Source organism: Xenopus tropicalis, chromosome 5 (assembly GCF_000004195.4).
Source record: "Xenopus tropicalis strain Nigerian chromosome 5, UCB_Xtro_10.0, whole genome shotgun sequence".
NCBI classification, from domain to species: Eukaryota; Metazoa; Chordata; class Amphibia; order Anura; family Pipidae; genus Xenopus; species Xenopus tropicalis.
Window position 1 is genome coordinate 137,810,046 of NC_030681.2, and position 11,758 is coordinate 137,821,803.

The 11,758-nt window shown below is 41.4% G+C and overlaps 1 protein-coding gene across 2 annotated transcripts in view; it reads left to right on the forward strand.

The window, feature by feature from the left end:
- Window positions 1–9,721, forward strand: part of cpsf3 (cleavage and polyadenylation specific factor 3) — a 15,621-nt gene extending 5,900 nt beyond the window's left edge. Inside the window, 14 exon segments of one of the 2 annotated variants that reach the window (NM_001006769.1) lie at window positions 566–743; window positions 1,223–1,312; window positions 2,307–2,457; window positions 3,125–3,300; window positions 3,546–3,704; window positions 5,315–5,461; window positions 5,838–5,990; window positions 6,091–6,199; window positions 6,650–6,748; window positions 7,680–7,774; window positions 8,077–8,164; window positions 8,344–8,413; window positions 8,799–8,895; window positions 9,439–9,715. In NM_001006769.1, the coding sequence (NP_001006770.1) occupies window positions 566–743; window positions 1,223–1,312; window positions 2,307–2,457; window positions 3,125–3,300; window positions 3,546–3,704; window positions 5,315–5,461; window positions 5,838–5,990; window positions 6,091–6,199; window positions 6,650–6,748; window positions 7,680–7,774; window positions 8,077–8,164; window positions 8,344–8,413; window positions 8,799–8,895; window positions 9,439–9,543 (1,717 nt within the window). In that variant the 3' untranslated portion in view covers window positions 9,544–9,715. 2 annotated transcript variants of the gene reach the window in all.
- Window positions 9,722–11,758: the final 2,037 nt, after the last annotated feature.

The following is an 11,758-nucleotide window of genomic DNA, read 5'->3' on the forward strand; positions in this document are numbered from 1 at the left end:
TAATGTACTGTTGTCCTGTACTGGTAACACTGGGGTGTTTGTTTTAGAAAAACTGCTATAGTTTACTGTGTAGCCACGGGGGCAGCCATTCAAGTTGGGAAAAAAAGGAGAAAAGGCACAGGTTACATAGCAGGCAACCGATAAGCTCTGTAGAATACAATGGGAATATACCCATCTTATCTTTTGATGTAACCTGTGCCTTTTCTCCTTTTTTCAATTTTAATAGTTACCCCATGGCTACACAGCAGCTTTGTTTAAATAAACTATAGTAGGGTTTTTTTAAGCAAACATAGTAATATAGTAATATAGTAACATAGTAACATAGTAAGTTGGGTTGAAAAAAGACATACGTCCATCAAGTTCAACGATAATGCCTATATTGCAGCTGCCATATTACTTGTTAATTTGTCATGAGGATATTCCCAGAAATCATCAAACTGGATATTTTTATTAGTATGGACCTGCATTTTCTTGCAGCTTCGGTGAATTAAACTAAGTACTTTTACACTTCTAAAAGTGTTGTACATTCACACTGTGTTCTTACTATACTTTCTTTTTTTCCCAGTAATATCTCAGCAGATGATATGCTGTACACAGAGACAGACCTGGAGGAAAGTATGGACAAAATTGAAACTATCAACTTCCATGAAGTGAAAGAGGTGGCAGGAATCAAGTTCTGGTGTTACCATGCAGGACATGTCCTTGGAGCTGCCATGTTCATGATAGAAATCGCTGGAGTGAAGGTATGTGTATCCCTATCCTTTGGTTATGTGGGATGAACTGTCGTTATTCCATGATGTTCAGGGTAAGCCTTCTAAAAAATAGTCACCAATATTTGCCATTTTAATAATTCACTGATGTTTTATCATTTTGCAGATTTACATTACTACCCAAATGTGTATGGTTGAGTTTATTTAGCTATGAAGGGTCCCTAGCAGCCAGATAGCATTTACATTTTACCAGTTATTACTACATTTTACTAGTTATTGTTGTTTAGGAAAATAAGCCTGCAGTATTCACCAGTAAAGTGTATTTGCTCATGCTTACCCATCTGTCTCTTTGGTGAACACTCCAGGGCACTTCTTCATTATTTTACACATCACTACAGGGCCACATTAAAGTTTCTTTCCTTGCCCAACCTATATGTATTGCATATGAAATGTGCAATTCCTTTATTTATATGCATTGTGCTAATGCCCCCCTTGTGCTGTTTACCTTTCAGCTCCTTTATACAGGCGATTTTTCCAGGCAAGAGGACAGACATTTGATGGCAGCAGAAATACCAAACGTCAAACCGGATATCCTCATCATTGTAATTACCATTCTGTTATCTATGGATTATTGTGCATCAGATGTGTTGCCTTTCCCTTGTCACTACTGCAGCTTAATAAGAAATGGATTAGAACTGATATTTAGTGCTAACAAAATGTGATTGATAAAAGTGAATAGAATTTTTCCAGGATCTGCAGTGCTGTAAAATTTTACAATATAGAAAAGTACACGCAGGGAAGACAACATAGTAAATAGGTGTCAGTATACAGCACTTAAGTGCCATGTTGTAAAAGACACATAAGGAAGGAATCCCTGCCCTGTACAGCTTACAATCTATGTAATATTTCATAGTTTCATAATAATGACTTGCAAATTTCCTAGTCTGATTCATAGGAATATATCAACTAGCTGGCATTGAATGCAAGAATAGTGGCACAACTTGTTAGAAGCAGCAATTTATAAAAATGCGTTGGGGCGGCAATAGTCAGTAGTGATTGAGAACAGACTAGAGATATAGGGATGCAGTGTGTATGGACTGAGCCATGTACTGAACATGTAAAGCTTTTTATACAGTTTTACACAATAGCATGTCAAATGCTCTTTTTGAGTGTTTGTCTATTTATAAGTGATATGAAAAATGATTTCCATGCTTCATCTACTGTTGACAATATGTGCATCTTTTGTCATGTTTTGCCATGCCAAGGGCTCACAGGCAATATGTTGCTCCCCAACCCTTTGGATGTTGATCCCAGTGGCCTTAAAGCAGATGCTTATTTTTAAATTTCTGCCTTGGATGCATAAAGACCATGTGTATTACCAAACAGAGCCTCCTGTAGCCTGCCAGTCCACATTAGGCTTTCAAATAACCAATCACAGCCCTTGGTCACTCCTTGGAAAGTTTTTTTTCATGCTTGCGTTGATCCTCAACTTTTTATTTAGTAAAAAAAACTGTGAAACAGCTCTCCGCACCATGGCTATGTTGATGGTAAAGTATACTTTTATTTTCTTGTGTTTGTTTTTTTCATTTGGAATAGGAATCCACATACGGCACTCACATCCACGAGAAGAGAGAAGAGCGAGAGGCGCGTTTCTGTAACACTGTACACGATATTGTAAATAGGGGAGGAAGAGCCCTCATCCCCGTCTTTGCTTTGGGCCGAGCACAGGAGCTCCTGTTGATTTTAGGTGAGGTTTTCCTTTTTTTATTTACTATAAAAAAAAAAAACCATAACTAAAGAATGGTAACACAGAAATCTGTCATTTGTTGTGGAAATAACAAATGGCCTCCAGATTGATGGCAACAACTTTATAACCAGTCAAATCTCTGCTGCATTTATCAGAATAGTGTGCTGTTAAATGATGCAGAGGGTTAGGCGGGTTACAGGGGCTATAGCGATATCTAATAGGGAGTGGTGTTCATACTGTAGTGCATATAGAAGAGGCTTTAATGTGTTGGCAATGTGTTAAAAGTGTTTACTCAAAGTATCTCAAAACAATATGCAGTACCATGCAAATGTACTTCTGATTGGGGAATTGTCTCCACTTTCATTCCTGTATGAAAGAAGCACAGTCTTGTCTTGCATTATAGCAAGGATTTTTTGATTTATACTTCACTAAGGCTCAGTGACCCTTATGGTGTTGCTAACTAAAATACATGCTATGAATGATTTAGCTAGGAAGTGTATGATATGAAAAAAAAAACCTTTAGCTGAGGCAGAGAAAAGAAAACTACTCAAATATTAAGTACATAAATATGCTAATATATGTAAAATAACCAGCTGTATTCAGGCTTGAGTAGATAATTAAATGGCATGCAGGGTTATTTTAATTACTTTACCTGATTCTCCTGCAGATGAGTACTGGCAGAACCACCCAGAGCTTCATGACATTCCAATATACTATGCATCGTCCCTGGCTAAGAAGTGTATGGCAGTGTATCAGACTTACGTGAATGCCATGAATGACAAGATCCGCAAGCAGATCAACATAAACAATCCATTTGTTTTTAAACACATCAGCAACTTGAAGGTCAGTGAGAGCTGTTTTTTCCATAAAACTACAAATAATAACTGAGTAACTGAGCTGTATTGATTTGGGTTTGTTCCCCTTCTTTTTTTATTTATATTCTACTTGCCCAGTGACTGTGTATGCCCAAAGAACTCTAAACTGTAATTCAGAAACTGCTTTTGTACCTTTTGTATTAATAATACCCGATATTAGTGCCAGATATCCTTAATGTATAATAAGCCATGTGTATGTTTGTTGTGTTTCAGAGTATGGACCACTTTGATGACATTGGCCCCAGTGTGGTCATGGCCTCCCCTGGAATGATGCAGAGCGGTCTCTCCAGAGAACTGTTTGAGAGTTGGTGCACAGATAAGAGAAATGGTGTGATTATAGCTGGCTACTGTGTGGAAGGGACACTTGCCAAGGTAAGTTCAAAGAGCATGGCAAATATATTTTTCACTTGTGCCTAGTCACATGACACAGTGGGCATATTCAACTAAATTTGGATGCAACTGCAAATTTTGTCATCTTACCCACATCCTCAGTCACTCTCAGTCAAATCTAGGGTTACCTAGTTAGTGCATTCCTCCATTAACATTTTACTAGTTCTATAGGTGCCAAACTCTGCCCATTTTCTAGTCATTAACTATCATCCCAGCTCTGCTAAAAGGGGTTGTTTCCCTAAAAATTAACATTTAGTATGTTGCAGGTATTTATTTTCTCAGACAATTTGCTTTTGGTCTTCAGTTTTTATTATTTTTATTATTATAGGTGTTTTTTTTAATTATTTCGCTTTTTTGTTTAACATCTCTCCAGTTTAGAATTTAGCAGCTATCTGGTTTCTATGGTCCAAATTACCCTAGCAACCAGGCAGTGGTTTGAATGAAAGGCTAGGGTATTAATAGGGCAGGGGCTGAATATAGAAAGGTGAGTAAGATAAAGTAGCCAAAACAATAACATTGTACCATCACAGAGCAGTAGTTGTTTGCCTGCTGGGGTCAGTAACCCCCCCATCTGAAAGCTAGAAAGATTAAAAAAAAAAAAGTGGGGAAAATAATTAAAAAAACTATAAGATATAAAAAAAAAAAAAAAAAAGCACGATTGAAAAGTTACTAAGGATTGCCCATCCTATAACATACAAAGAGTTAACTTAAAGGTAAACTACCCCCTTAAAAGTGTATTAGGCTGTTAATGACCGTTGGACTGTAGTTTAATAGCTGTTAGGCTGCTTGGGAGTTTGATATCCAGCATCATTACACAGCTCACACCAAAACCTGCCTGCCGGCACAGGCCAACCTGTGTTTGTCTGCATTGGTGTGGGGGGATACTGGGACCTTACTGTGCTTTAGTCTTGCATCTCTGCCTGGTGGCATCTGGAAATACATCAAAAAGACTTTGGGACCCTGCTGCACTTTGCTTCTACACCTGCTGGGGTCTCAAAATACACAAGCTTGGTGGGTCTACTTGGAAAAAAAAATGAATAATAACAATGACAATAACAGCATTAGCATCCAGCTCATTTGACACAACTCTATTGCATGTGTCGACACAACACTCTAGGGGAACCCTGCAACTCTGGATTGGTTCCTGGGTTCTGTTGTAGCCTGTACATTGCACAATTCTCTACACTAGGCACTTCCTGCAAGATCTAAATGTGTGAGAGCAAAGTTACTTTGTGAAGCAGAGCATGTACAGCCCTACATCCATTTTAGCACTCTGCACTCATAAATATAGTATAGTGATTAATGTCCATCATATGCATTAGACACCCCTAACAGAGTGACACCAGGAGTCTTAGTACCTAGGTACCTAGCTGTGTCAGTGCAAAATATCTCACTGTCTGGCCTGTGCCACCACCCCAACATTTGATTTTATCATGTAAATGTAAGAAGAAGCAAAATGGTGTATGTATGGAAAATGGGCTTAGTATATATTAATATAATGAACAGAATATTGTATATATGTGTCAGCATCCCATGTAGCTGTATAAGACATGCAGGCTTCCCCCTGTTCTGATGGAACTTCCTTCCCACAGCATATCATGTCTGAGCCCGAGGAGATCGCCACCATGTCTGGGCAGAAGCTGCCGCTTAAGATGTCTGTGGATTACATTTCATTCTCAGCCCACACAGATTACCAGCAAACCAGCGAGTTTGTCCGGGCCCTGAAACCTCCTCATGTGGTGAGTATCAGTCCCCACCTTGTTTCCCCATTCCTGCAATTGATCTCCCTGTTAGGCTTGCACATCCCTTGACGCAATATGTGCCATAAAAAGCATTGGAACTGCCAGCACAGCCAGTTGGAGTTCATCCACCTTTAGTCCTAGAATTATTTATATGAATGAACACTGCAGTGCAATTTTATCAGTTATATCAAATCCTCTATTATAATTTCTCTGCTAAAGGACTCTGAATCCCCACACTCATTCTGGGGTCAGTTTTGTTAGAAGCCACTACCTGGGCTATAAGCAAATTGGACTCTGTCGCTTTGTACTTTTATATTTAAAGTTGTATCAACGATGAACTTCCCCTTTAGGCATTTATTTGTAATATCCACAGATACTGGTGCATGGGGAACAGAATGAAATGGCAAGGCTAAAAGCTGCTCTCATACGAGAATACGAGGACAATGATGAAGTAGAGATTGAGGTTCACAACCCCAGGAACACAGAGGCGGTGACACTGAACTTCAGAGGAGAAAAGTTGGCAAAGGTACAGCACTGCCCCGAAAGACAGGGCCCACGTTGGTTTTGGAATGCAAACTGCTGCTCGGTGGCATTTTCAGATTCACATTGCAGTTTCTGTCCACCAGGTGATGGGTTTACTGGCAGACAAGAAGCCAGAGCAAGGACAGAGGATTTCAGGGATCCTGGTGAAGAGGAACTTTAACTATCACATACTTTGTCCCAGTGACCTCTCTAGTAAGTGAAGCCGCAGTGCAGCTCATTTATTACCACTGGGCAAATTTGCACTTGGGCAGTAACCTATGGCAACAAATCAAATGTTTGGTTTTAATTGTTCTACCTCCAGGTGGGTAAAAGAAATTAATCACTAATTGGTTGCTTTGAGTTGCAATAAGACAGGGGAGAGCCAGTATTGCAGATACGAACGTCATGTATATTATAGAGCCCCTGGCTGCTTTGGCTCTGCTAGACAATAAGAAGGGAAAGTGAGAGTAAGGGGAGCTACGGTAGATTATTGTTCAGGGTTTTTATAGAAACTGGAATGACATGGTATGCTAAACAAATGTATTTCCTTCTATTGTATAACATTATATTTAAAATCAAGGTATATGTCATCTTTAATCAACTTAATGTAATGTGATTTAATGTAGTATAGCTAACTGTAATTCTCTGTTTTTCTGTCTGTAGGTTATACTGACTTGGCCATGAGCACCGTCACGCAGAAACAGGCCATTCCATATACTGGCCCTTTTAACCTTCTGTCTTGCCAGTTACAGCAGCTTACAGGTAACATCCTTTCTTATATATACACAAAGGGTCATCTCTGCCCTGCCTGACCCCTGTGACATTCATTTCTGTGATGGGCTGATACAGGACAGTGGAATCGCATTGAGTGATAAAGCCATAAAACATTACATTTGCCCTGGGGCCCCAGTGTCTGAGAATGTCCCTAGTTAAAGTGGAAATTATATAATATTGTTATGTGTAAGGTCATTGAGGGTGCTGTTTTAGTGAACCTGTCACTGAAGGACAGTAGATAGTCTATCCCCATGTACTTAATGTTTTCTTAGGTTGGGAAATGAGGCATTCTGACTTACCCAGGGCCCCGAGGGTAGGATCCATTTTGGCAAACCTAAGACTGCAATCCAAATGGTGATCCATTTTTATCACCAACATTCTCCCAAGTGACGGGTTTTATTGGGAGCTATTGATTATAGACTGGAGAGCAGGGAAACCACTCAGCTAGCCCTGTCCTTAAAATACATTTACTTTTCCATGTCAGCTGTGTTGCACACTAGCATACATCTAGTTTGTATTATAGGGAGATACGGCCATATTGGTTAATGAGGTAGGGACTCCTGACTGATATAGAGAGAATGGCTACAACTGGCAAATACAATATGCCATCTGCTTCTGTCCCATAACCTGCCGGCCTTTCCCTGCTTCCCCCCTGATCTCCAATTCATCTCTACATACTATATACTCATTTCCCAGTCTGTCTGACCTCTCTGCATGCTCCCTAATTTCCATGTCTTGTTCCCCAATCTTTGTAGCCACCCCATCTCTTTTCAATATCATGTGAAATGATGAAAATGTATATGACAGAAATGTATATTGCATGTATTGTATAGGACTTGGCATTAAAACCAACAGGTGCTGCCAGGGCATGGGCATCAGGCAGACCTGCTATAATAAGCCTTTCTCTCTCTCCTTTCAGGGGATGTGGAAGAGATTGAAGTGAATGAGAAAGATGCACTGAGGGTATTCAAAGCTGTCACTGTTGTGAGGGACGCTGGGATGGTGTACCTGGAGGTAACTTTATATCTCACTCTGTTCCCCTGCTACTAATATCTGCCTTGTGGGAGAAACAGTTGTAATAGTGGTACCCACTATGGTTGCTCTGGTATTTTATCAGTGTGAGTGGAGCTGCCATATTGTGTATCTGGGTTGACCCACTCTCCATATAGAAAACAGGCAATGTATCTGGCAATGTGCCTGATCCCAAGGGATAATATCAGCTTTAAAGAGTCTGTGAACATTTATAGGGCCAGTTGGTAATGGCACTTGGCTTGTATTTCATATTCATTTAACATGTGCAATGTTCTTTCTCTCAGTGGGTAGCAAATCCAGCCAATGACATGTATGCAGACACCGTAATCACAGTCATCTTGGAGCTTCAGTCTAATCCAAAAGCCAATAAAGGTTTGTGTTGCATAATGATTTGTCTTGTGCTTACTCCCAGCTGTCTAAATGGAAGTACAACTAAGGAACCAACAACTCTAGAGAAACTGTCCCCCCCCTATAGGCTAATGAGATGGTTGATAAATGGTTATTTGTCAGTACAATAAACAAACAGGATGTATTTTCTTTGTCTCTTGCAGCTGTAGCCACTAGAGCATCCAAGGAAGTGGATATGGACGCCTACAGGAAGAGGCTGGAGATGATGCTGCAGTAAGGCATATTCTCCATATGGTAACATAGTTGTCCCCTCAGCATTATTCTAGAGCCAATGTGACCCACTTACTTTAGTTGGTACCAGCTGTGGAACCCATTGTTCACATTACCTTACCCAGAACAAACATTAATTCTCAATGTCTGTGTCAGGAACAGGGATCTCTGGATGCAAGTGGTGATTGAACCGCACAACCACCACTTGCATCCGGAGATCCCTGTTCCTGACACATATTCCCCCATCGAAGTCTGCTCCCAGTACATTGGCACCCCTTGAAAAGATGTTCCATATCCCAGATTGTCTATGGGGCTTTGGTAGATACCAAGCTCACAGCTGTAATAACTACACATGGCTTTCCTAAATATTTCATATTCTTCATTTCAGGGATATTTTTGGTGACGATTGTGTGAATTGCGAGGATGCCAGCAGTATCACAGTCACTGTGGATGGAAAGAGCGCCATTTTGTCCATGGAAACACGGGTAGGTGTCCTAACATTTCATAGATTTGAAAAAGAATAGCACCTCCATGAGCACTTTTGCCAGGCAAGATGGCTGAACTCAAGCTGTTTCATTGGAACAGGCCCAGTCTGGCAATGTGTAGGTTCTGGTAAACACACCATAGACAGTCACTATTTATTGGGGCTGCTTAGATTTGAAAGGACAGTTTTGGTTTAATTCTCAGTGTGCACCTAAGCGGAGAAGGAAAAGGAGGAAAATAAACCAGGGTTTCTAGGTGGTTTTACATGGAAATGAAATAAAGAAGGATAAAAAGTTGTGACACAAGGGAAGAGCAGGGGCAAATATTGTAAGGCATAGAGCCAAGTGTTCTCCAGTAGTGACGACCCCACCTTGTGCAGGGGGAGCACTGGAATATTTACAGCATTACCCTGTATAGCCACTGCCCCCCAGGGTTCCTTAGAAAGTGGTTCCAGGGCAGTCACTCCTGTATGAAATCCCCAAAGGCAGCTGTGCTTATGGCCCTAACCTGAGAATATCTCATTGACTTTCTGTTTTGTTCCTCAGACTGTGGAATATGAGGAAGGAATTGATGAGGACGAGACCCTGCGGGAGATGGTCCAGCAGGCAGCACAGAGACTGTATGACGCCCTTTGCCCAGCCAGCCTCTAAACCAGCATGCCATTCTTTTGTAGTTTGTTTTTTTAATATGAAATGTTTTTCATTCCTTTGTAAGATGTAAATCAAATTGTACTTACTGTTCTGAAGTAAAGCACAAAATGTCATTAATTTATCACTAAAAACACTGTGATTGGTTTATAAATAATATCAGAGTTGTCCTTTATTCATATATTGGTGTTCTGTTTATTGTGGAAGCGCCTTATACATCATGCACTTTGGCAAACGGTTGTACAGAAGGATTCCAGAGCTGCTTATGTCCCACCTTAAACAAGAAAGGGTCGGAACTAAGGGTTACCGAGAAGCCGGGAGGTGCCTCTCAGGGCAGAATGTTCATAGCACGAGGCTCAAGTGCAGCCTGCACATAATACAACACACAATAAAGTGCAGAAGATGGTTGATTTACAGGAGCGCCCTCTGCTGTTCTGCCAGTCACTATGGCAAAGGCTTCATTTACTGATAATGGAAGTGTTCCCCGATGCTCCCCTGCTCTGCTCAGTGCTCTCAAGCAGACTATCCAGCAATCAGTACATGTAAATAAGGTCTGCTTGTGGCTTTTTTCTCTACTAGGTGCAGGACATAGAGAAGAAGGGGAACACTACCCAACAACTACATAATTCCACTGAAAAGGGGCCACAGGCACTGCACGACTCAGGCTAGCACTGTGAGAGCTTTGAGCCCCAATAAACTATAATATTATAGGTGAAAAAATTAGACCATACATTAAACTTCATTCTATTTAGGTTTATTCTCTTTACATAAATAGATGGTCATTAATATTTTTAAGCAGCTGCTCGTCCGTATTACAGGAGACATTATATTCCAGGTTTATCCCTTCCAGCTGGCTAGTTTCTAGATCCATTTCACATATTTTCGCAGTAGATTAGAATATACCTCCCTTTAAGTTCTGGGTAGCTATTACTGCACCATTGCTATCATAAACCCAGTGACATTGTTTTGCCAGCAATATTGATTTATGCAGCATAGTTACCATACTGTTAATTATTATAGAGAAAAAATTAGAATTATTTGCTTAAAATGAACTCCAGGGAAGGTAACGGGTTTCCGGGATCCCGTACTTGTCATACCTTGCCATATTTTTTTTTCTGACCTTAAAAGTGGGTCTACAGAACCTAGTCCTGAAAGAATCTGATGCAGGGCTCCTTCACCAACAAGCCTGAAGTTCCCTGGTCCTTTGGCTGATGTAACTGCAGGGAGAAACAATACTTGAGGAATAAGTGCTTCATGTCTGACTTCCCCAAAGGTTCAAATTGGAAATCACTAGGTTTTGCTTAAAGGAGAAGGAAATGTTAGGCACCCCCAAGTGACTTAGATCGCTTACCTTTTACCCCGGGCTGGTGCCCCTGTACGGAGAGAACAGCACCAGCCCGGGGTAGCAGCGAGCGCTTCCTCCTTCCTTTTCGCTTGCGCGCACATGCGCAGTAGAGTGAAAAGCCGAACTTAAACAAGAAAGTCGGCTTTTCACTCTATTGCGCATGAGCTGACCGATGGATTTCGCCGGCAGAAGAGAGAGGAAGGAGGAAGCGCTTCCTACAGGTACCCCAGACTGGTGATTTTTTCCCCTAACAGGGGCACCAGCCCGGGGTACAAGGTAAGCGGTTAAAGTCACTTGGGGGAGCCTAACATTTTGGCACCCCAAGTGACTTAGCCTTTCCTTCCCTTTTAAGGGCTGTGGCACACGGGAAGATTAGTTGCCCTGTGACAAATCTTTGTTGTCGCGGGCGACTGATCTCCCCGCAATGCCATCCTACCGTCTAGAATGTAAATCGCCGGTGGGAAGGCATATGCGTCGCTGTGATTTCCGGAAGTCGCCCAAAGTTTCCTCTTAGGGCTGTAGCAGACGGGGAGATTAGACAGATCTCCCTTGTCGCGGGCGACTAATCTCCCCGAAATGCCATCCCACCGGCGAGTATGTAAATCGCCGGTGGGATGGCATTTCGGGGGGAAAAGTCGCCCGCAACAGTGAAGATTTGTTTGCGGGCAATTAATCTCCCTGTGTGCCACTGCCCAAAGGGTGAAGACACACAGAGCTACTAGTAGCAGCTACTTTTTCAAGGCTACTAAATAACAGAAAATCCCCTGCCATAGACAATACTAAGAATTGCCTCTGCTAAAACACAGGTAGAGACAATGATCAGCATTGTCTATTTTAGTAGCCGCGACAAGTAGCTGCTACTAGTAGTTCCCG